The following is a 21,034-nucleotide window of genomic DNA, read 5'->3' on the forward strand; positions in this document are numbered from 1 at the left end:
CACTTGATCTGAAGAAAAGGCAACAAAGCTGTCCCTTCACTAACTCTTTTAGAGGGAGGCAAATTGCCTTTGGTAGCCCGTAGTCAAGGCCAGAAAGTCACTTTTTCCCTCTCAGTCTCTGTCCAGAAAGTTAGAATGTTGCCCTCCTACCCCAAAGGTAACAAAGCAGAAATCCAGATTTCACATTAACACCACATTCAGTCCAGCAACGCAAATGTAAAATGCAGGTGACTCTAGTATGTGGAAGATGAAGCTCTGCTGGAGAAAGCTCCTAAGACTGGTATGGTGGCCAGGTTACAAGGCAGATGGATTTGTAAACTATTGTCAAGTCGTTAGTGTGACCTTAGGGGGCAAAATTTGGTTCTACTATAGGATCCTCTTTTTTTAAATCCTTTTTTAAAAATTTCTTTCTTTTTTTTTTTTGAAGTGAAATTAGAATTCACCATGGTTATAATTTCGATTTAAGTAAGGGTGTTAGAGGTGGGGAAGGGCTTCAGCAAATGATACTCAAGGCTGGGTAAAGAGATCAAAAAGAACGAGTCACAACTCTAGGGTCTTCCTATCTAGTTTTAAAACTCGCTTCCTGCCTTTTCCCGTGCTTATATTTCTCTTTTGGGCGATCACTCTACTATTCCAGATATATAAGTCTCAAGCAAGTGAGAGGTACTGAGTTAGAACAGATGGCTGAAGACAGTTCTTCACAATCAATTTCATGGGCTTTTAACAAGTATTATCTCAAAAAAAGTATGTAGAAAACACATTAGTTAAATTTAAATAGGATTCTTCAAGATATTTGCAAATGTCTTTTATATGGTAATATACATTGTGACTCTGGGGAGAGCTGTGTAAAATATAATTTTCAGTACTTTCCTAACATTTTTTTTAACCTCCCCAAGCCCTCCTTTACAGTATCATACTAGAGCAGAAATAGCCAGAAAGCGGTTTAAATGTGACTTAGAAGCATCCAAAGTACATAAAATGCTATAAAAAGGTAAATGAAAGCCATTCACTCTGTGAGTGTGTTCTTCTTCATGGGTTTTTCAACATGGAAAACCATGGAATGGCTCCTGGCCAAAAGGCAAAACACTCTTGTAATATAGGTAAATGTTTATGTAAATAGAGCATTGTATATTGAAATGGGTATGCTCTTGTGAACTTGAAGAAATCATAGGAAGACTTGTGCCATGCCTAGAATATAAAAGTTAAAGATACAGTTTCTTCCTTTCAAGATGGAGCCAGAATGGCAAGAAATGGGATCAGTTCATGCTGGAGATTGCTATGTTTCTTCACCATTTCCAGTGGGATCCTTGGATTTCTTCAAAACATGGAGACTTTATGGGATACAATTACCAAAATAGCACATTTCTTACATGTACATAAGTCCCTTGCTTGCTAATTTGGTGAGAGGTCAAGTAGTCATTTATCAGATCACTTAGTGTTGGTGGAAAGTAGGGCTATTAGATAAAAATCTTTCTTGATTTGGTGATATTTTGATGGAACTCAGTGGGTTTAGCTTTAGTCATCTAGAGAAGAATGTGGACTTTCACGAGCAGTTAGAATGTAAGGGAAGGAAAGCGGTGAGAACAAGAGGGAGGGGAGGAAGAGTAGATCCCACCAGAGGGTGCTTGACTGAGATACAGAGTCATGTACATGTCATCAGGGGAGATATCTCAGAGGAAGACTTAAAATTAATGACAAAATATCACTTTTTCAATTATGTATACCACAGTGATTATGCGATTTCTCCTATATCCATAGATCTTCAGTAATATCCAAGAATTCTGTAGAAACTGAGCCTGGAGCAATGGGACACATGGACAGATCATGTGAGATCACTGACGTATCGAATAATGCAGCAGTAATGAGGTCTCAAGTCTTAAGAGAAGAGGAAACAATACAGGAAACAACATGAAAGGGCATGCAGTGCTGTAGGTATGAAATGGAAGTTTTGCAATTGCATTTAAATCTCAAAGTACATGGAGATCCAAGCTAGTACATGAACAACAGAAGAAAGTTATGGTTCTGTAAGGAAGACTGCTTCCACTCTGGTGATCTGTGGCTCTCACTGTCTGTAAGGGCCAAGAGCTCCAAATCAGTTGGCTTGTAATTTTAATGCTCAATTGCTGCATCTATTTGCATGCTTTAAATGGCTTTTAAACTTTAACTGCATAGTCTCCTTCTCCTACTCAAGACTTTTTAGTTTCTGCCTTGGTGAATGGTCCTCCATTCTGCTTGTCAATCAAAACCCTCATCCTTTCTTCTCTCATTCTTAGCACAGAGCTAACCAGTCGCTCTATGATCCTGTCCTTTATTGCACATCATCCTCTTCCAACTTTTCCTTACGTCCTCACTTTGTGTGGACTAGCTTACTAAAACTGGTCTAAACCACTTACCTTATCTTGCAGTCTGCATCAATTATTATCTAAATGAAATTTCTGATCACTTAACTGTCAGACACCAACAGCTAGCTCTCTCCCATTGACTTGATAAAGTTCTCTGCAGCTTACGTACAATATCTGTTTCAACTATCTCCTTGTCTTCTAAAGATTCTCCCACTGTCATTGTCCACACGACATGATATTCCACAGGGTCACCTACACTATTATTGCTTCAAAGATTTTTCTCCTCATTTTTTTTTTCCACACAAGACTTTGACTCTAACCAAATCAGCCATCCCCTGTCTCATTAGCAAAATTTGAACTATTAATTAAAAGATTAAAATACATTGTTTAAAAAGAATGTGGGTACTCTCTTCTTATGTTAACATTATTTAATATGTTAACTAAAATAAAAAAAAACATGCATGGTTCTGGATGCTGTTATTCACATTAGAGGAAGTTACAGAGATCTTTGGCGATGTCTCAAATTATACCTTACCAGTGATCATGACTGTACATTGCTAGCCAGTCTTGACCAATGGCATGTTCTCTCATGGAAGAACAATCCTTCTTAAAAAGGCAGAATATGTAATGTATAGGGCATAAGATGTGGCTTGAGAATGGGGTCTTAGTATGTGTTTCATCATTCACTGGTGAAGCCTAAGGGAAAGAATTATATTTTCCTAGACCTATTTTTTCTAATCTTTAAGATAATATCTACTTCTTGTAGTTGGCATATATCAAATGGCATTCAGTATACAAAAAGGCTGCAAACAGCAAACAAAGCAAGAGCTTTCTAATGTAGGGAATGCTATACAGATACATAAAGAAGTGTTATAATCAGGGACTAGACTTGTCGCTGGATTCAGAATATATATTGTTATACATAGATATGTAGTACAGAAAATATGTTAAAGTTCTATGGATATGACCTTCTTTGGGAAAGATGTACTTGCTGAACTTACCAAGTTAAGATGAATTAATCCAGGCAGACCCTAATTCAGTACCGTTTTATCCATATTAGAAAAGAGGCACACAGGGAAAGACCATGAAAAGAAGAAGGTGCAGTTGGTGATATTTCTATAAACCGAGGAACAAGAACTGTCAGCCATCAGCAGAATCTTGGGAAGCCTGTTGTCTTGAGTCACTCAGTTGTGGTACTGTGTTACCCTAGCAAACTAATATCATTGCTAGAATTTTAGTTCCATCACTTTGGCTTTCCATAAGTTGAGTTTAGACTACTAGATAATTCTTCTTACTTTCTAAAGGGCACTTACCTTTCTGTGATGGTTTCTCTGAGGCCACTTGCCACACCCTTGACCACAGTGCTTGCTTTGGGCGTCAGCACCACCTGAGATATAAAAAACGAACCCTTCTTTCTTCTCTCTGTGATGGATGCCTGAAGAAACTGGATCAATTTCTCAGGGTCTGTTGTGTTTGCCCAGGGTGCTGGCATCATCTGCCCAGGCCAGAGGAAGGGCACTTCCAACGCCACTGGACTGTGGTAGAAGACCAATACTTGATAGTCCTTCTCCCATAGGTACTTTAGACTCACTTCCTGGGCAAAAATAGCTGGGCACATTTTGTTTCCGTAGATGTCTTTCAGCATTTGGACCAGTTTTTCATGGTGATATTTCTGCATCCCATAAAAATGGTTGAAGTCCAAGAATATTACCTCTTTGTGGTGGTCTGTGAGAAATGCATTGATCTCTTCAAGACCCTCATTGACTTTGGCACTGAATAAGCCATGAGCAAAGTACAGTTCATTGTCTGGGTCTCTGGGCTTGGTGGAAATTCGCAGGTCAAAGTAGCGGATTCCAGCTCCTAGCTGACCAGTGAAGTTCATCGTTTGAGTGGCTAACCATTTCCTCATCAGCTTCTTGGCCACAGTTCCAAACACGGAAACAAAGTTCTGGACAGTTTCTGGCTGCTCAGGGCCTACTGGAGAAGCTTCATCAATGTAGAAGCTGAAGGAATCATGGGACCCTGGGAGAACAAGAAGGCATAATGTGGTTAATTTCCAGTCTTTAAGGTGCTTTTATACGGTGGTTTGTCATTGTAGCAAGAGAACCAATACACCAGTTCCTTTTGTTCTAAGCCTATAGGGATTGTCTCACTGAACAAAGTCCTGTGTACAGGTGGACAATCCGAGTGTGAATTCTCACCCCACACATTTGGGAGAGCAGAGGAGAGGTGATGAGATGAAGGAAGGAGAAGTAAGAAGATAGTACCATTAACTTCACTCCCGATCTTGTGCTTGGCCAGTTCTGGACTAAGATGAGAGCAAATGCTTTTTTTCATACTGAATAAACAATGGGACTTCTTGGACATCAATACAACTTACACTTACTGTGCTTAAAAATTAACCCATAGACCCATTCCTCAAAGATATTTTCTCTCAACAGAAAAGCCTTTCCGTGGAATTGATTTTCAAATTTTTAAGAATTCCTTCCATCAGAAAACAAGAGGTATTTGTTTAGTTATTTATCTGGGGAAGTTATAAGTGTCAAGCAATCATATGCAATGACATGTTTATTATTTGCTTATAAGTGCAAAGTAGTATTGGCATGTGATCAGGACCTATAAAGAAAATGACCTCAAGGTTGAGTTTTATCCTTCTCATCTTCCTTGTAGATTTTGGTCATGATTATTGAATGATTGAAATGGAATTCATGCATCCTGAATACTTCACACACCAGAAAAGGCAGATGGGCTTCCAATTGTGACACGCTTTCTTTCACCTTGTCCCTGAGCCATTGTTCCCCATCTGTCACTTAGCTTTCTCTTGATTCATTTTGTTGCCTTGATTCTGACATAGACCTCACAAAGAACTGATTGTTTTTGTAGATCTTTGAATTCTCCAACCTAAAACTTAGACACACAAACACACAGGCATGCATGCATGCATGCATGCTCTCTATGGTATCTATTCTCTCTCTCTCTAATTTAATCTAATCTAATCTAATCTAATTTTATGGAGGCAACATCTCAGGGCATTTGTCAAATAGTATACTTGGCACATTTTTCCAGGGATGCAATATTAATCCTGCCTGAATTCTATACCTGTACCTGTGTGTGCTCAGTCTCCATGCATGTGTATAACCATTAATCTTTGCAGAGCTGAAACTGTACATAGACAGAAGTCAGAGCATATCAACTTTGGATACTGTAGAACATTCTGTGATAAAATAATTTGTAAATTTACTTTAATATTCAGAAAATTGTGACCTTTAAGGTTTAGAACAGAGAACATTTCAGAGTTTTTAGACTTTTTAAACAATAAAAGGTAATTCAAACAAACTGAAATGCCGTGTTGAATTTAATCTCAAGCTGTGTGATCTATTTATCTTTAGTTGATGGTATGGGAAGAAAATGTCAGCCATTTCTGAGTAAATAATATTGGAAGTTTGGATATGTCACTAGCATATTTTAATAGGTATTTAAGTTTCAGAATATTAATTTATTAGTAGCTGTTTATCTGATTCCTGATCTAAGTGAAGAAGCTGAACAAACTGTACTATAGATCAATATATACAGAGAAATGTAAGAAGAATTATAATTGAATGATGTAAGATCAAAATAGTTAAATAATCATGTCCATCCTAGAAAAGTCAGAAAAGGTTCCTCAAGAAACAAGGTGGAAATATTGGATACTTCTCCAAGACTAGGAAAGATATTAATTAGAATCAGGCAGAATGAAAAGCCAATATAGCTAGATTTCTTATTCTATAAATGAGCTTTTTGGGTGGGTTTTTTTTTTGCTATTTTTAAATTTTCATTAGTATATATTAGTTATACATAGTAATGAGTTTCATTTTATTTTGACATTTTTGTACACATATGTAGTGTATTGATCATATCCATTTTCCCTGCTTGCCCCCCTACTCTTGCATATGTCTCCTTCTTCACTACTAGCCTTCAAATGTCATGACCTCCTTCTTTCCTCTCTTTTATATATTTTTAATATACATGTGTCCCACTGCATTTATTACAGCTGCTTATAGCATTATAAATAAATATCATTCACACCTAACTAGAGGCTACAGGATGGAAAAAATGCCTCTACATTCCCCAACAAACATTAATTGCATTTCTATCCTCAGGGAAGGGTAGCCCCATTATCTCATTCTTCTTCATGACTTTTCATTATGACTTTAGTTACACCTTTCCATCATGAACTACATAGTAAATATATTTTATATGAAAACAATCAATTTTGAAAATCATGTGAAAATTTAAAAAATGGTTTTAATATTATGTTGTTTGTTGATTTTCAAGGAAAGTATGTCATTGAGGTCAAAAGAAGAGAACATTAACAATTAAAAAACAGTTAAAATTACACTGAAAGAAACAACTGATATCCTTGCCAATGTTACTTTTAAGCTAGGTGGCTCCATGGCATATAAAGAGCAACCATTGGGGGTGGTATACTAGGACTGCTTCATTCTGCAGGTATCTTTGGGAAAAGAGTTAAATCAGTTCATACAAAGGACAGTCCATGCATTGGTGTGTAGGTAAATAACCTAAACTGGGTTTTCTCCAAAGGAAATAGCTTAATGACTTTAAATTCTATTTAGAATGATCTTTCCAATGCCAATGTTTTCACTGAGCTCTTTTCTATTGGTTTGACCTTAAAAATAGAAGCCATACTTTATGACCACTGAAAAAGAGACAGAAAAAAGTTGCTACCCTTGTCTTTTTAAAACAGGAAGAGCTCTCCTCCTTTGTCGATCATCTGTAGTCTGTGATCTAATCTTTTGTTCTGTGCTGTCTTTGTGTTCCCGGACTCCTGACATCTGTCGTACTCGACCTCAGACTAACAACCTGAACCTAAAGCAACTCTTGCTGTTTGGGGCTGGCTCTGTCCTGTCTTCTCAGCATAGGGCTGACACCCCCTCTACAAATGCAGACTTCTCCACATACCTAGGTTTGCTCTGGCCCTTAGGAATTCACCTCTAAGAGGCTGTTCTCTCACATCTTTCAAAATCGACAATTTGATTAATTTCTCCTCCATTTGACAACTTCTTTCCTCAGTCGAGCAGCATGGTCGTAACACTTCTTAGGTAGCCCTTAAGGCACTTGCCCTAATTTTTAGGCTTTGTTACCTTTGAATGTAGCCGTTTAATGTCCTATCTTTTTCTTGAAGCATTGCTTTAGCAACATTCTCCAAATTTTGCTTTGTGGTATAGTCTTTGCTATATTCTGGGTAATTTATTTTATGTTTTATTTTCTGGATACTTATATATAATCAAGTAGATATTCATTCTTATTTTTATTTTATCTTAATTTAAATCAGAGAACATTCATACCATGTATAATTATTTTATTTGAGACAGGATCATGTAACCCAGGATATCCTGGAGCTCTGTATGTCTCTCACGCTGACATCGAACTCAGCTTCCTGAGTTCTGGGATTACAGGAGTTCACCATTATACCCATATTATAATTTCCATCTTTTATTTTATTATTATTTATTTTTATTTTTATTTTTATTTGGTTTTTTTGAGACAAGGTTTCTCTGTGTAGCTTTGGAGCCTGTCCTGGAGCTCGTTTTGTAGACCAGGCTGACCTTAAACTCACAGAGATCTGCCTGCCCCAGCCTACCAAGTGCTGGGATTAAAGGCTTGTGCTACTACTGTCTGGCTCCATCTTTTAATATGTAGTCACCTTTATTTTATTTGGTGACTTTCCATGTGCAGTTGGGAAGAATGTTTATTCTGTTGCTACTGAGTGTACTCTAAATGTTTATCAGGTTGATTTGGTGGATAATTTTGCTCAAATCTTTCATATTCCTATTAATTTTCTATTTTGTTAATTACTAAGAAAAGTGTTTTAAAATCAATCATAATAATTTATTATTATTATTATTATTATTATTATTATTATTATTGTCAGTAAGAATGGTCCTCATAGGATCACATATTTGAATACTTAGACAACAGGGAGTGGCATAACTTGAGAAGGATTAGGAGGTGTGACTTCGTTGGAGTAGGTATGGCCTTGTTGGAGGTAGTATGCCGCTAGGGATGGGCTTTGCAGTTTCAGAAGCCCAAGCCAGTCCCAACGGCTCACTGTTCTTCCTGCTGTTTGTGGATGCTGATGTAGAACTCTCAGCTCCTCCAGCAGCATGTCTGCCTGTATGTTGCCATGTTCCCTACCATGACAATAATGGACTAAACCTCTGAAACTGCAAGCCAGCCCCAATTAAATGCTTTCTTTTATAAGAATTGCCACGGTCATGGCGTCTCTTCACAGCAATAGAACATTGACTAAGACAGTCTTTTTTTTTTTCTTTCTAGGTTTTGAAACTTTGTTAATAAGCATTTATAAATATTGTACCTTCTGAATGCATTAATCTTTCCAACATGCCTCCTCTCCCTTGATTATATCCTTAGTGCTAGATGTTAGGTCAGCATCACATTTTTGCTTTTTCCTTTTAGCATCCTCCTGTCTTTATATGGAAGGGGGGTTCTTGCATATAACACAATCCTTGGAGTTGGCTCTATATCTACTCCAACAGTGTCTGCTCTTGAATGGGATTGCCTCAGTGAGACAAATGAGTTATTTTGCTACAATTTTACTATTGACTCATCTGTTCCTCATCCCTGTTTTTTTATCTGTTCCTTTCTTCCTTTGAATTAATTAAGATTCCTAATATTCCATCTTATTTCCTGGCTTACTAAACTTTACTATTCGTATTTATTAAAGTTTTTAATTTCTGGTATGATAAGCAACATATCCATATGATGATTAAAAAATATCACTTAAAAAGTTCTTTTCACAGAGATCCACCAGGCTCTGCCTCCTGAGTACCAAAACTACACAGAGAAACCCTATCTCGAGAAGCCAAAAAATAAAGTTCTTTTCATATTTGAAACAAACATTAAAAGAAAAAACTAAGTAACTATTCCATAAGCCTAAGTCAAATAGCTTTCTGTAGTTTAACTGTACTGGATGATTATGAAGGTTTATATGTGGTTGTTTGACAAATAAAAGTGATGTGTAAAATCTGGCATCAAAATATACTAGTTTCTAAGCTGGATACTCTAAGAAATTCATTCATTTAAATAAGTCTTTGATTAAAATACACTAGGCAATGTAATGCACCATAGGCAACATTGAAGGAGATGTTGGAAGAGTAGGGCTAAGATTCATGGTTTAACACTGGAGAGTTATCAGGTCATTAGTCATTGGTATGGCTTTTATTTTCTATGTTAATTAAAATACTTAACACAAGATTATTATAAGGAGTGGGTTACTACCATAATAGGACTATAAATAAATACTATATAGTACCATAAAGATAACAGTAATTGAAGTTTAAATTGCTGCTTGTTTTTATACTGTTATAATTAGTGAAATATCCATCCACTTAAGACCAAGCACATGTCTGTGCAAGTGTACACAGGGTGGCTGTACAAGCTCATAGGGATGGAGGGATGGGAAATACTGAATTTTCAGAATTCAAGTTTGGCAATATTTATTGGAAATTAGAGTCCTAGACAACATGTGTCCAAGATTCACAAGTGTAAAACAAAAGAAAAAAATTACCTCATTTATTGTTGTTTTGAACATTTGACGACTCACATCCATTATATTAATAAAATTGGTGTATGATATAGACTAATTTCTAGTGCTCTTCCTTCAATATACATCCAGTATTATTTATGCAAAATCTTCCAGATGAACTTTTGGTTGCTATCTGTGTTTGACCATAGCTTCATTTCAAACAAAATTATGAGTTCAATATGCATTGAAGATGTATCAAGTCAACTTCAGCAAGTCAAAGTCTGAAAGGTGTGTAACCATTCAGTTCCAATAGTCACAGCTTTACCATTAAATCCAGGCTCTGACAGTGTCACAGTAAAAATACCATCCATCTTTACCCTTGCAGAACACTGAGCTTGTTTGCAACTGCCCAGGACATAAGACTCCATCTTCACTTCCGTTCCTCCAAGAATCCTGCTTCTGGCAGCAATTTTCCTGGGTACTTGATAACCTGATTGTTATATAATCACAGAAGCAACACTACAGTGACAGGGAAGCATGAGTGTCATCTTCCTCTATGAACCAAACATGACTCCTGGGTGAAGACATCAAAAGGTGGACTTTTGTGATCATTTTCTGGGACAGAACAAAGGTGATTGCTTCCATGCTCCATGAGAAAGGCAATCTGGAATGAAGTTTTCCCTTTTGTCTTGCCAAAATGTAAGTCGAAATCCTAACTTCATTTCTTCCTGTGTGAGGAAGCCCTTTTAGCAATCATGGTGGACTTTCCTTCCCTCAGCTTCACAGCTCATCTGTCTACAACAATTTCTAATTGTCACTGGGTGTTGGATGTCACTACTGGAACCTGATTATCACCTTTTCCTCTATCTTACTCTCCACCTTAAACTTTCCACGGATACACACTTGATTTTATACCAGGCTGAAAGCTTTGCAAAAATAAAACAAAACGTATTAAAAAGGTACCTTTTAAATCTCTGGGCTCATTCCAGCATCCAGCGATATAAGCACAAAAGTATTTTATCTGTATCAATTGGTCAAAAGGGTTTGCAAAGGAAACACTACAGAAGTGAAATAACTACATCTATTAATAATCACTTTTACATGTTAGGCCAGGCTGGGCCACTTTGCACAGCATCATCAGGACTTCTTCCTCTTACTGAATTTGACTGGACCATCTCAGGTGACCAATTGGTGAAGACTAGTGTGGCTTTCTCTTTATCAACTCTGGTCCCTTCTCTTACTGAGATAAGGATAATGAGTACTGTAGCCTATGTGAAACCTTAAGAACATTGCAGATGACTGTGAAGGATAACCTGCCTGTCACCTCTGTGACACATAGAGGTGTGTGTCACATACCTCTGGTCACAGAGCCTGATAGGCACATGGCTAATGCCACAAAAAAAAAAGATCAGCATATTCTGTTCAGCCATTCTGAGGCACTTGATGCTGGTATACATCTTAGAATAGTTAACTTTTCACTAGTATATGTAGTAAGACAGGCCCATAGGGTGGAGGAAATTGGCTCAGACCAGTTGCCAAGGCAGGCACATAACATACTTCCTTATGGCCCAACCTGGAGTCTGCCTGAGGGCCTAGCAACAGGCGCTGTCAGAGGTCCTGATCAGGCCCAGCCACTGTGGGATGACCACGTAATGTCACCAGATCTGACACAGCCTGGGTGCTGGGAGGAGGGTATATAAGGCTTTCCCCATTACTGAATAAATGAGTCTACTGTTTGCCTTTCACCTGACTCCTGGTGTCTGTGCCATTGACGCTGAGCTGCCTTCTCACCCCCTCCCCTGAAAGACCTGTTAGGACACAGAAACACCTAGTTTCTTCTTCTTTCTTTGCCGTTGTCCCCTCTCAATCTCCCTCATTTTCTCTTGTTCTTCCAGATCCAAATTAAAAGTGTATTTAAGCTATGACCTTAAGTTTCTCAATTCCTTTTGGTGATCTCATCCAAGTTTTAGTTTCTTTGTCTTTCTATGGATGAGTTAAAAATTAACACCATTTACTTTGGTCTGAAGTCCAGAGGCCCCATCTTTTTAGGAAAGTAAATTTTTATTGTTTTATTTATATCTTGAATTTAAATGTCCCAAACAGAGCTCAGTGTGCTTCTAGACCTGTCCTTTCCTGTTTCTACCAGCAATATGTAATTATCACACCAACTTCTGGTTTTTCCTTGAGTTTGTCTTCAACTTTTGTTTACTGTCTCTCAAGCCACACAGTCTTCAAGTTGCATTGTGTTGAAGTAATTACTGTTTTAAAATAAATATCCTCTCTCAGAACTGTTTCTTTCTTTTCATCCCAGTACAAGCAGCCTGGTGTCTCGTGTAGATCACTAAAACAGCTCTCAAGTACCACTTTGACCAAGATTAGCAGGTTCCCAATCATCCCTGCTGTCACAGTTCAGACTTCCTCCTCAAATGTTAGCCTGCCTCAGTCTCCAGACTGGATTTAATCTGAGAGAAAAAGGTATATGCTTCCAGCCCTTCATTCATCAGCAAGTTCCCCCTGCTTTCCATCTTTCCACTAATAGACTTTGTGACCCAGTAATTTACCTTGTATCCAGCTCCCCTAATGAAACTGTTTACTTTTATAATGCCCTGCTCCCTGAGGATTCGGACATGCCATCACTGAAGGCTAAACTGATCACTAGACCCTGGTCTGTTGAGCTACTGTTCCTCGGTGCTCCTTCAATACCAGTCTCTGGAGTGCTAAACAACTGCTTCAGTCCCTGATTCCTTCTCCTAAATCCCTAAAGACCACCCTCTCTGATGCTGCCCACCTGACTGAGAGCACAGAGGACTCTGACCTCAATGCACTGCCCTCTCAACAGGTAACATGCCTGAAAACACTATCTAATTTACTTCTTTTATCAATGTAAGGATGGGGAGAAAGTAAACATATTACAAAATAATATTCATACTCAAATTACTTTTCTTCAGTGTAGAAGGTAATTGAGACTCTCTATTTGTGACTATGTGTGTTCAACCCCACAGGAAAAAAAATTAAAATCTTTCAAAAGCAATCACTTTTTTCTCACCTGACAGTCTACAATTAATCTCATTAATTTTTGTTTATCGCACTTATTAAATCAATCAGTTGTTTGTGTTTTTGGAAGACTGTGACTAAAACCTTAAATGGGAAGGATTATTTCTCATTTCTGACACACGCTCTTAACTTAATCTTCCAGCCTATGACTGGGTCTTGGATTTTAAAAAAAGATATTTTTTTTTTGTCAACAAAGATAATGAACATGTATCACATATCAAATACTTGTAGAATCAAACAAATAATTAATAGACAGAGTTGTAATTTAATGTGCACACTTCATTTGAAAGAGCAGGTGCATGGAAAATGAATTTTTAAATATTAAACCTGACATATCTGGTAAGGCACTGAGGTGAATCCTTTTGCAATGGAAAAGCCAACATTAGCATGCTTCATCTTTAATGTTTCTTTGGGCAAGTCTGTAAGTTCATTTGTTTGAATCCTCCTTCTTTAGCCCACCTCAGAGACCATAAGTGAAAGAGGTAGATTGTCTTACTTTGGTATTTTGGCCCAGGGTTCCAGATGCTAAATTTGGAAGTCCTCTTACACTGATGCCTCCCAGGAGTAAGGATGCTCAATGTTCATTGAGAAGGCGATACACTTCCTGAATCCTTTTGCTAAGCCAATAGATGAGCTCATGGCAAATCATTTAAGAGCAATGGCTCCCAGTCAAGGGGCAGAAAACGGCTATCCTTACTGCCACCTATCAGTTCCCCCATGCATTTGAATTTCTCTTTCAAAATTTCAACAGATCTATAAGAAAAGCCATAGAAAGACTCCAAGAAATAGAACATTACTAAGTTACTTCCAACTTCCTGCAAAGCAGCCATTGCAGACCTCTCCCTTTCCAGTGCAATATGCTCCCCCCTGGCATTGCTCGGCGTTAACTCAAATGGACTCATGCCCTGAAGCTTTGCTCTGCAGTGCACTGCTAACCTGATAATAACACATCACAACCCTCTAACCCAGAATCGCAACACTGGGAAAAAGACCTTTTACAAAGGGAAGATACTGGGACTTGGAGAAAATCTATATTGAATTACTAAAACCTAATAGCACCATTTGCCAGATAGTGCAAAGTAGGAACAGACCTCCGCACTTGAGCCCCCTGCAGCAGTGATATTTAGCCAAGGGTGATTTTGATTCAGGGGTATTTGAACACCTAAGGAGACATTCTGGTTGTCACAACACAAAGGGGCTACTGTTAGCATATGATGAGTAAAGGAGGCCAATAGACATCACATAATACCTTAGGAGCCTCTATAATAAAGAATTATATGGTTTAAGACATCAGTAGTAACCAAGTAAAGACAGCTTGCCCTAGTGAAAAACCTTACAGGCAGATAATTTCCAGAGTCCACCAGTACTCTGAATTAGTCCTCTCTGCCTGCAATGCCCATCTTTCCCTCCACATAGCTTATCTCACACATGCTTTCCACCATGCTGTTCTACACTGAAGCTGTTCCATGGGCACACAGCAACAGGACTCTGACATGCGAGGGATCGCTTTTGACTCTGATTGAAAATCAGTAGAATGCATAGTTTGGGGACTTAGTTCACCCAACTACTTGTGTGTTGTTGTTGTTGTTGTTGTTTTTGCTTCTGAATGTCTTTTGATCGTTCTGGCTCATTTCCAAGTGAATAAATCTTCCAGGCTAAAAATAAAGTCATTGATCTCTCTATTTCTACTCCAGAAGCTCCTGTGTAGCACAAGTTTTGCTGGAGAATATTCATCTAACTCTTTTAAAAATCATTAAATAAATTGAGCATCTAGTGGACACATAATACTGTAGTGAGTATCGTGTCTGTGGCTATGCATAGGCAGGGATTGGGAGAAAGATTAACAAAACAAAGGTGGGTAGGAAGGGGAAGGGGCGGTAGCGCACGCCTTTAATCCCAGCACTCAGCAGGCAGAGGCAGATGGATCTCTGTGAGTTTGAGGCCAGCCTGGTCTGCAGAGCAAGATCCAGGACAGGCACCAAAACTACATGGAGAAACCCTGTCTTGAAAAAAAAAAAAAAGAAAGAAAAAGAGAAGGGGGAGGGTTGTTAATCCTATCAAGTGTTTCCAGTGACTCACTTGCTCCCTCCTCTGAAGAACTGAGCATTTGATAGGTAATTACTGAACATCTGTTATATATCACGCATTAGGAAGTAAAATAGTATACAAGCATTATCTGGATCTTTCCTTATGGCGTTTATATTACAGTGAGGAGAAACAGGCAGGGAAATCACTATTACCACAAAATATGATAAATCCTATGATAAACTGCACATGACACCTTCAGATAAAACAGTAGTTCAGTCCTGAGTGGAATGTCACCTTCTAGAGGAAATTACTAGCAAATGTGAAGGGTGAGAACAAAAATTCAAATAAATGCAACCATTTAGACAATACTTCACCAATGTTAATGCATATCTGATTCACGTGGGAGCTTGTTAAAATCTGACTAATTGGTCTTGGGTGAGGCATGAGATTCTACACTTCTAAAAGCTCCCATATATTGTGAATACCATGCCGCAGCCACCACTCTTGGAATAGTGAGCTATCAAGATATTTCTTTGCTAATCAGCTGCCTGTGAAATGGTCATTTCTCCTGAATCCTGTCTCTTGTGCATTCTAATTTTCAGTATCTATAGTGTCAGGGACAGATATATGCAAGCATACATGGACACACATCAACTCAGATAATTACATGTATACAGATACCTGCACACACACACACACACACACACACACACACACACACACACATGAATAGAAATACCAGCATGCATACACAAACATGCATACATGTTAATATACATATTTTTGCATATGTGACCTGAGTTACATCTATATGAGAGACTTCCAAGTTTGGATGGTATTATAATGTTCATGATGTGGGTTATTTATTAAATACTATATCAAAAATGAGAACTGGGCTGATTATTTTAAATTAATGAAACATTAGTATGTTTCTATAATCAACTTTTATTTTGGTAAACTTTATGAAACCATTTTTTGATACTCACAAGAGTTCTGGTAGTTGATTCTATATCTCCTAACGGAGCATCTAAACTCAGGGCCATAAACCTCAGAACAAGGTGTAGTGCATATCCCTCTCACTCTTGAGACCATCAAACTGCATTATCTTTCAAGAATTTTTATTTCCAGATTCAGAAAGATCCCCCTTCCAGATGCAGTGAGTCAGGGAGAAGGATGAGTCAATGATGACTAAATAATAAAATGCAGGGTGAAGATTTGTCTGCGAAAGAAATCTAACAAACAGAGAGGAAAATGGCACATTTTATCAATAATTGGTCTTGACAATTTTGGCATAGCTCAAAGGGGAATTCAAAAGGGACCTGACTCCAAGGGAATGATTTGGAAGAGAACCACCTGGTTCCTTGTGGCATTCTGCTCTACCTCAGCCTCCAAGGTCCTCGCAGCTTAAGAAGGGTGGAATGTCTGAACCTAAAAGAGATGCCTGCTTTATTTATAATAAAACCCATAGAAATCTGTTTGTCACAGAAGGTGTCTGGTTCTGCCCCAGAATTGTTCAATAAAATTAAAAGAAAAGGTATTTTCTGTCGTTTTTGGTAGTGATTATCCAGGGTGGACCTCTCTCCTCAGCACCAGTCACACTTGACTTCTTTCTCCATCTTGAACACACTAAGTTCATTCTCACTTAGTCTTGCCCTTGGGATCCCCATTGCCTCTTAACCTTCGTATTCAAGTCTCAACTTAGACCCTGTGTCTTTAAATAAACCACTGTCTCCAAAGCATCTAACTTATGCAGCCCTTTGTTCTTTGTCTGTAAGACATGACTGAGTCATGTTTTCTTCCCAGCATTTATAGCTAACTCAAAGCTTAATTTTTGATTGCTTGTTTTCTGTCACCCACATAGATACTGAATTCCTTGAGAAGAAGAATGGATCTGTCTTGCTTATTATTGCATTTCCCAACAAAGCCCAGTGATTGGCATGTGAGAGACATTTAATGACTATTTATTAATAGATACATAATAACTATTACATGAAATAGTATCTTTCTCTGTAACAGTATCATCTATAATAGTATCATCTCTGTTCATCTCAATTTCCTCATCTGTCAATGGGCCTGATAAAACCATTTATGATGATTATAAAATAAATCAACTGGTAAATACAAAAGATGATTCCCTAAGAAAATAATTGAGAAGCATTAGCTTTACTATCACTCTGGGTCAGTGTTTCTACCTTTAACATGGAGCCCTGAGATCTTGGCACATAAGTGGCTTTCACCAAATATTAGCTAAATGGAGGAAAGAATGCATCTGCAGTGCACTGAAAGGCTGTAAATGCCCATGGCTACAATAAAATTTTAGAATTATGCAAAGAAAACATTGGTACTGGTTCCAGGGTGGTATGGATAGATAATTTGTTGCACGCTCTTCTTCCTTTTCATTCCTTAGAGCACAAGCTGCTTTTTTCTGTGCTAGGTGTCACAGTACCAAACCTCTCTATCTGGGAAAGGCTCTCCCTGTGCTCATGCACTCCAGGTTCTCACAGTGAGTGCTGGCTCCTCTAATGTCCAGAGCTGTCACCAACAGCTTCTCCTCCACTCAAGACTCTGAAGGGTCCTCAAGTACAGGGCAGCCTAACACAGAACACCTCTTCCCCAAACACTGCGTTCTTGTGACAGGGAGCACCAACTGCACACCATTCGGTGGCCATTGAAGGAGAAGCAGAGAAGGTTCAGCTTCCCGATTGGTGAACACACACGCTAAGAGAAAGAGTTGTAGGGTTGTGTACTTGCCAGGAAGTCAGCCCAGGCTTCCTCATTCTTCCTTAGTAGCTGATTTTATAAGATGCTGATTAAAAAAAAAAGTCTTTCACTATTAATACAGAGTTTGGGGTAACCTTGGTATCTATGGCTAAAAGAGCAGCTCTGATTGCCTAGGCATAGAATGAATGCTCTAGAGGAAGGAGGGAGAAATGTTCACTAAAGCTAAACCCATATCACTAAAACCACCTGTTCTGAAATGAAGCAAAACAAAGCATCCTATTGAGTTTTTCCCCATAAGATGAAAACAACTCTGGAAACATGTAAATAATCCAGTTATTAAATTCTTAGATTTGAGAGCCAGAAGGCCTCTGAAGTCCAGCTATTTATTTATTTTTGTCTTGCGTGTCCGGCACTATTTATTTTTCTTTTATGAATAATGAAACCCTAAAATAACACACATTACCCTTAATCATGTTTGTGCTACAGAAAAGAAGAAAGTCTCCTTGAAATACAAGCCTTTGATTCTCTCATGAGCTCACAAAATGCCACTTCTTGCCAACGGCTGGGTCTTTTTCCTTATCGAAGAAGTGTTTGGGGTTTGGGGATTTTTCCTTTGCTTTCCTTCCTGTCTTCCATTCTCTTCCCATCCTTGAGATTTGAGATGTAGCTGTGCAGAGAACGTCGTGTCTTTGACTGTCTTTTTCTCCTACACCCCTCACACTTTCCAAATTTGCAGCAGGATAATGACCAACATTTGTCAGACGACTGCACACATATAGAATGCTTTCTAAATCCCGAAACATGGGAACCACACCTGGGTCTATCACAAGTTGATTCTGCACAGCGTTGCCTTGATGCTAGATGATGCTTCATCTCATCAATCTGATAGAACATGCATATATTCTCAAAATATTCTCAAACGTATATGTTATAAGTTGCTGGGTAATTATTGCACTGGGTGCTCATGTATATTATTAATCATGGATGTAAATGCACAGAAACACAGCAAATGCATTAGATGACATCTTCAGTGCTTTCCCGTAGTGTTGCATTGTCTTCAAACAGTCTAAATGACTGCCCTCTGTAACACACACTGATAATGGAAGTTTTTTCCTTCCTCCCTCCCTCCCTCCCTCCCTCTCTCTCTCTCTTTCTTTCTTTCAACACTCATTCATTCACTTTCATGTACATGTGGAGGTCAAAGAACATTTTGCTAGAGTCAGTTTTCTTCTTGTCCCATGAGGGTTCTGGGGCTCAAACTCCAGTATTCAGGCTTGGCACCAAGCACCTTACCCACTGGGGTGTCTCTCTGGTCTGCCCACCCATGTCTCTCTCTTCTGTGTCCCTTCCCTCCCTTTCTCTTTATCTCTTTCTTCCTCTGTCTCTCTGTTTTTCTGTCTCTTTAGTTCTATTTTTCCCTCTCTCTAAGACTTTTTATTTTATAAGAGTATCTATTCTATACTGTCCTCTGGTAGAGTTTATCCAGACTGGATTTAAAAATGTGGTCAAATATATGTAGCATGTTCTAACTCTTCTGTGGAATATTTAGGAAAAAAAGGAAAAAGGAAACAATGTGTGTTGCATGAATCTCCCATGAAATGTATTTTTTTCTAATGATACAAGGTTCAGATGGAAGCAAAGCAAAACAAAAATATAATAAGAGAGAACCATGCCAATTTGTTGGACCACGCTGGTTAGTTTATGGTTAATTTGGGAGTTAGCACTCAGCCATACAATATTGCAAATAATTAAAGCCTGTTTCCTGGTTATGAGTTATTTATTTTATACTTACACAATACAGATTGCAAGTGAATGAGCCTGAGAATAGATTAGAAGTCCCAAATTTTGTGAGACATAAGGAAGGCATTGCTGTGAGTGGACTCATTTTCAGGCACAGGGCAAGCAAAGTAAAAGGAAACATTTGTGGGGTTTTGTTTTGCTTTTTTTTTTTTTTATCTTGAGACAGATTTGTGCTATGTAGTCCAGGATGCCCTGGAGCTCACTATGTAGACTAAACCTTAAACTCACAGAAATCCTCCTGCCTCTGCCTACTGAGTTTTTGGATTACAGCTGTGCATTGCCAGACCTGGTCCAGGAAATAATAGCAGCAAGTGTTTTTGTTTTCATACTGAACTTCGACAAATTAGTTCAAATCAAGTGAATAAATATATATTTAACACTTGCAGGGTGAAAAAAGATACACTAAAAAGATATGCCGAAAGTCTCTGGCCCCAGTAAACTCATGCCCAATAAACCTTTGAATATTTTTAAAAGCATAGATGTATCTTTATAAGGAACTTGAAATAAGAAGTTATGATAAATTCTGGTGGGAGACAATCACTTCTTTTTTCTGTTATTCCTGTCTAACAGTCAATGGATTTTGGCTGTTGAAGGTTTAAGCTAACTGGATTAGCTTCTTGCTGAAATTTTTTTCCATTTCTATAATTAATTCAGGCAATAGTTGTCATGACTATGTGTTGAAAGGGCTTTCAAACTCCTAGTATAATTTTCAATTCTCCACATGCTGAAAAGTATTGATTTTTTTGTACTTTACAACATGAAAAGTCATATTTATTTTTTAAAAGTCTCTTGCTTCGAGAGAAATGCATGAAAACATTTTAAAGTATTTATTTTAGAAATACACAGCTGGGCTACTCAAGAAATAAAGAAAAATCTCATGTTTTGTTTGGTTAAACCAAATCCAGAATTTACTAGGGTAAGCTGTTCTTGAAGTTGAATGTCCTAAGGACATTTATTGATTTAAGAACAATGGGTTTTGTATTTTTCTAGGCATAGAGGAGCAAGGCCTTGGATGGAGTACAGTATTCACATGAAGTCATGACCCTCTGAGGTCCAGACAATAGCCTCATGCTTCATTACAGCTCAGTGACAGTGTGGTTTGCCTGTCACAAAGGGAGTTTTAAAAGCTGTTTGTCTATTTTGGTCATGGCTTTGCATTCATGTGATCCAGGAAGAGAGTGAAAAAAAAAGGAAAGTGATCTGACTCCAGAGGCTATGCTATTCACTCGAATTGCATTGGGGATATTTTATTTCTTAACTTGCATGGTGATGATGAGTATGATTATTACATGATTCTTACATTATTGTATATGTTTCTAAAATCTTCATGTCAAAGGAAAGAGAGGTAGTCTATAACAAGCAAAAGCAAAAGTGGTCATTATTTTTAAAATTTAAAAATATTTAGAATATTGGTAAGAGGTTACACATGACTGAAATGGAAGTCCCCAACTCCAAGCATTTTCTATGATTTTCAAAAAGAATGTTTCAATCTAAGAAATCTAAGAAGTTCTATATTTCATGGAAAGATGCTTTAAATCCAGTC

The 21,034-nt window shown here is 38.0% G+C and overlaps 1 protein-coding gene across 1 annotated transcript in view; it reads right to left on the reverse strand.

Moving 5' to 3' along the window:
- Plcxd3 (phosphatidylinositol specific phospholipase C X domain containing 3) overlaps positions 1–21,034 on the reverse strand; it is a 168,589-nt gene that overhangs the window by 66,331 nt on the left and 81,224 nt on the right. Inside the window, exon 2 of the mRNA XM_052743217.1 lies at positions 3,656–4,364. Coding sequence (XP_052599177.1) covers positions 3,656–4,364 — 709 coding nt within the window. The remainder of the gene's footprint in view (positions 1–3,655; positions 4,365–21,034) is intronic.

The sequence above is a fragment of the Peromyscus californicus genome, unplaced genomic scaffold (genome assembly GCF_007827085.1).
Source record: "Peromyscus californicus insignis strain IS unplaced genomic scaffold, ASM782708v3 Scaffold_18__1_contigs__length_77618521, whole genome shotgun sequence".
Taxonomy (NCBI): Eukaryota; Metazoa; Chordata; class Mammalia; order Rodentia; family Cricetidae; genus Peromyscus; species Peromyscus californicus.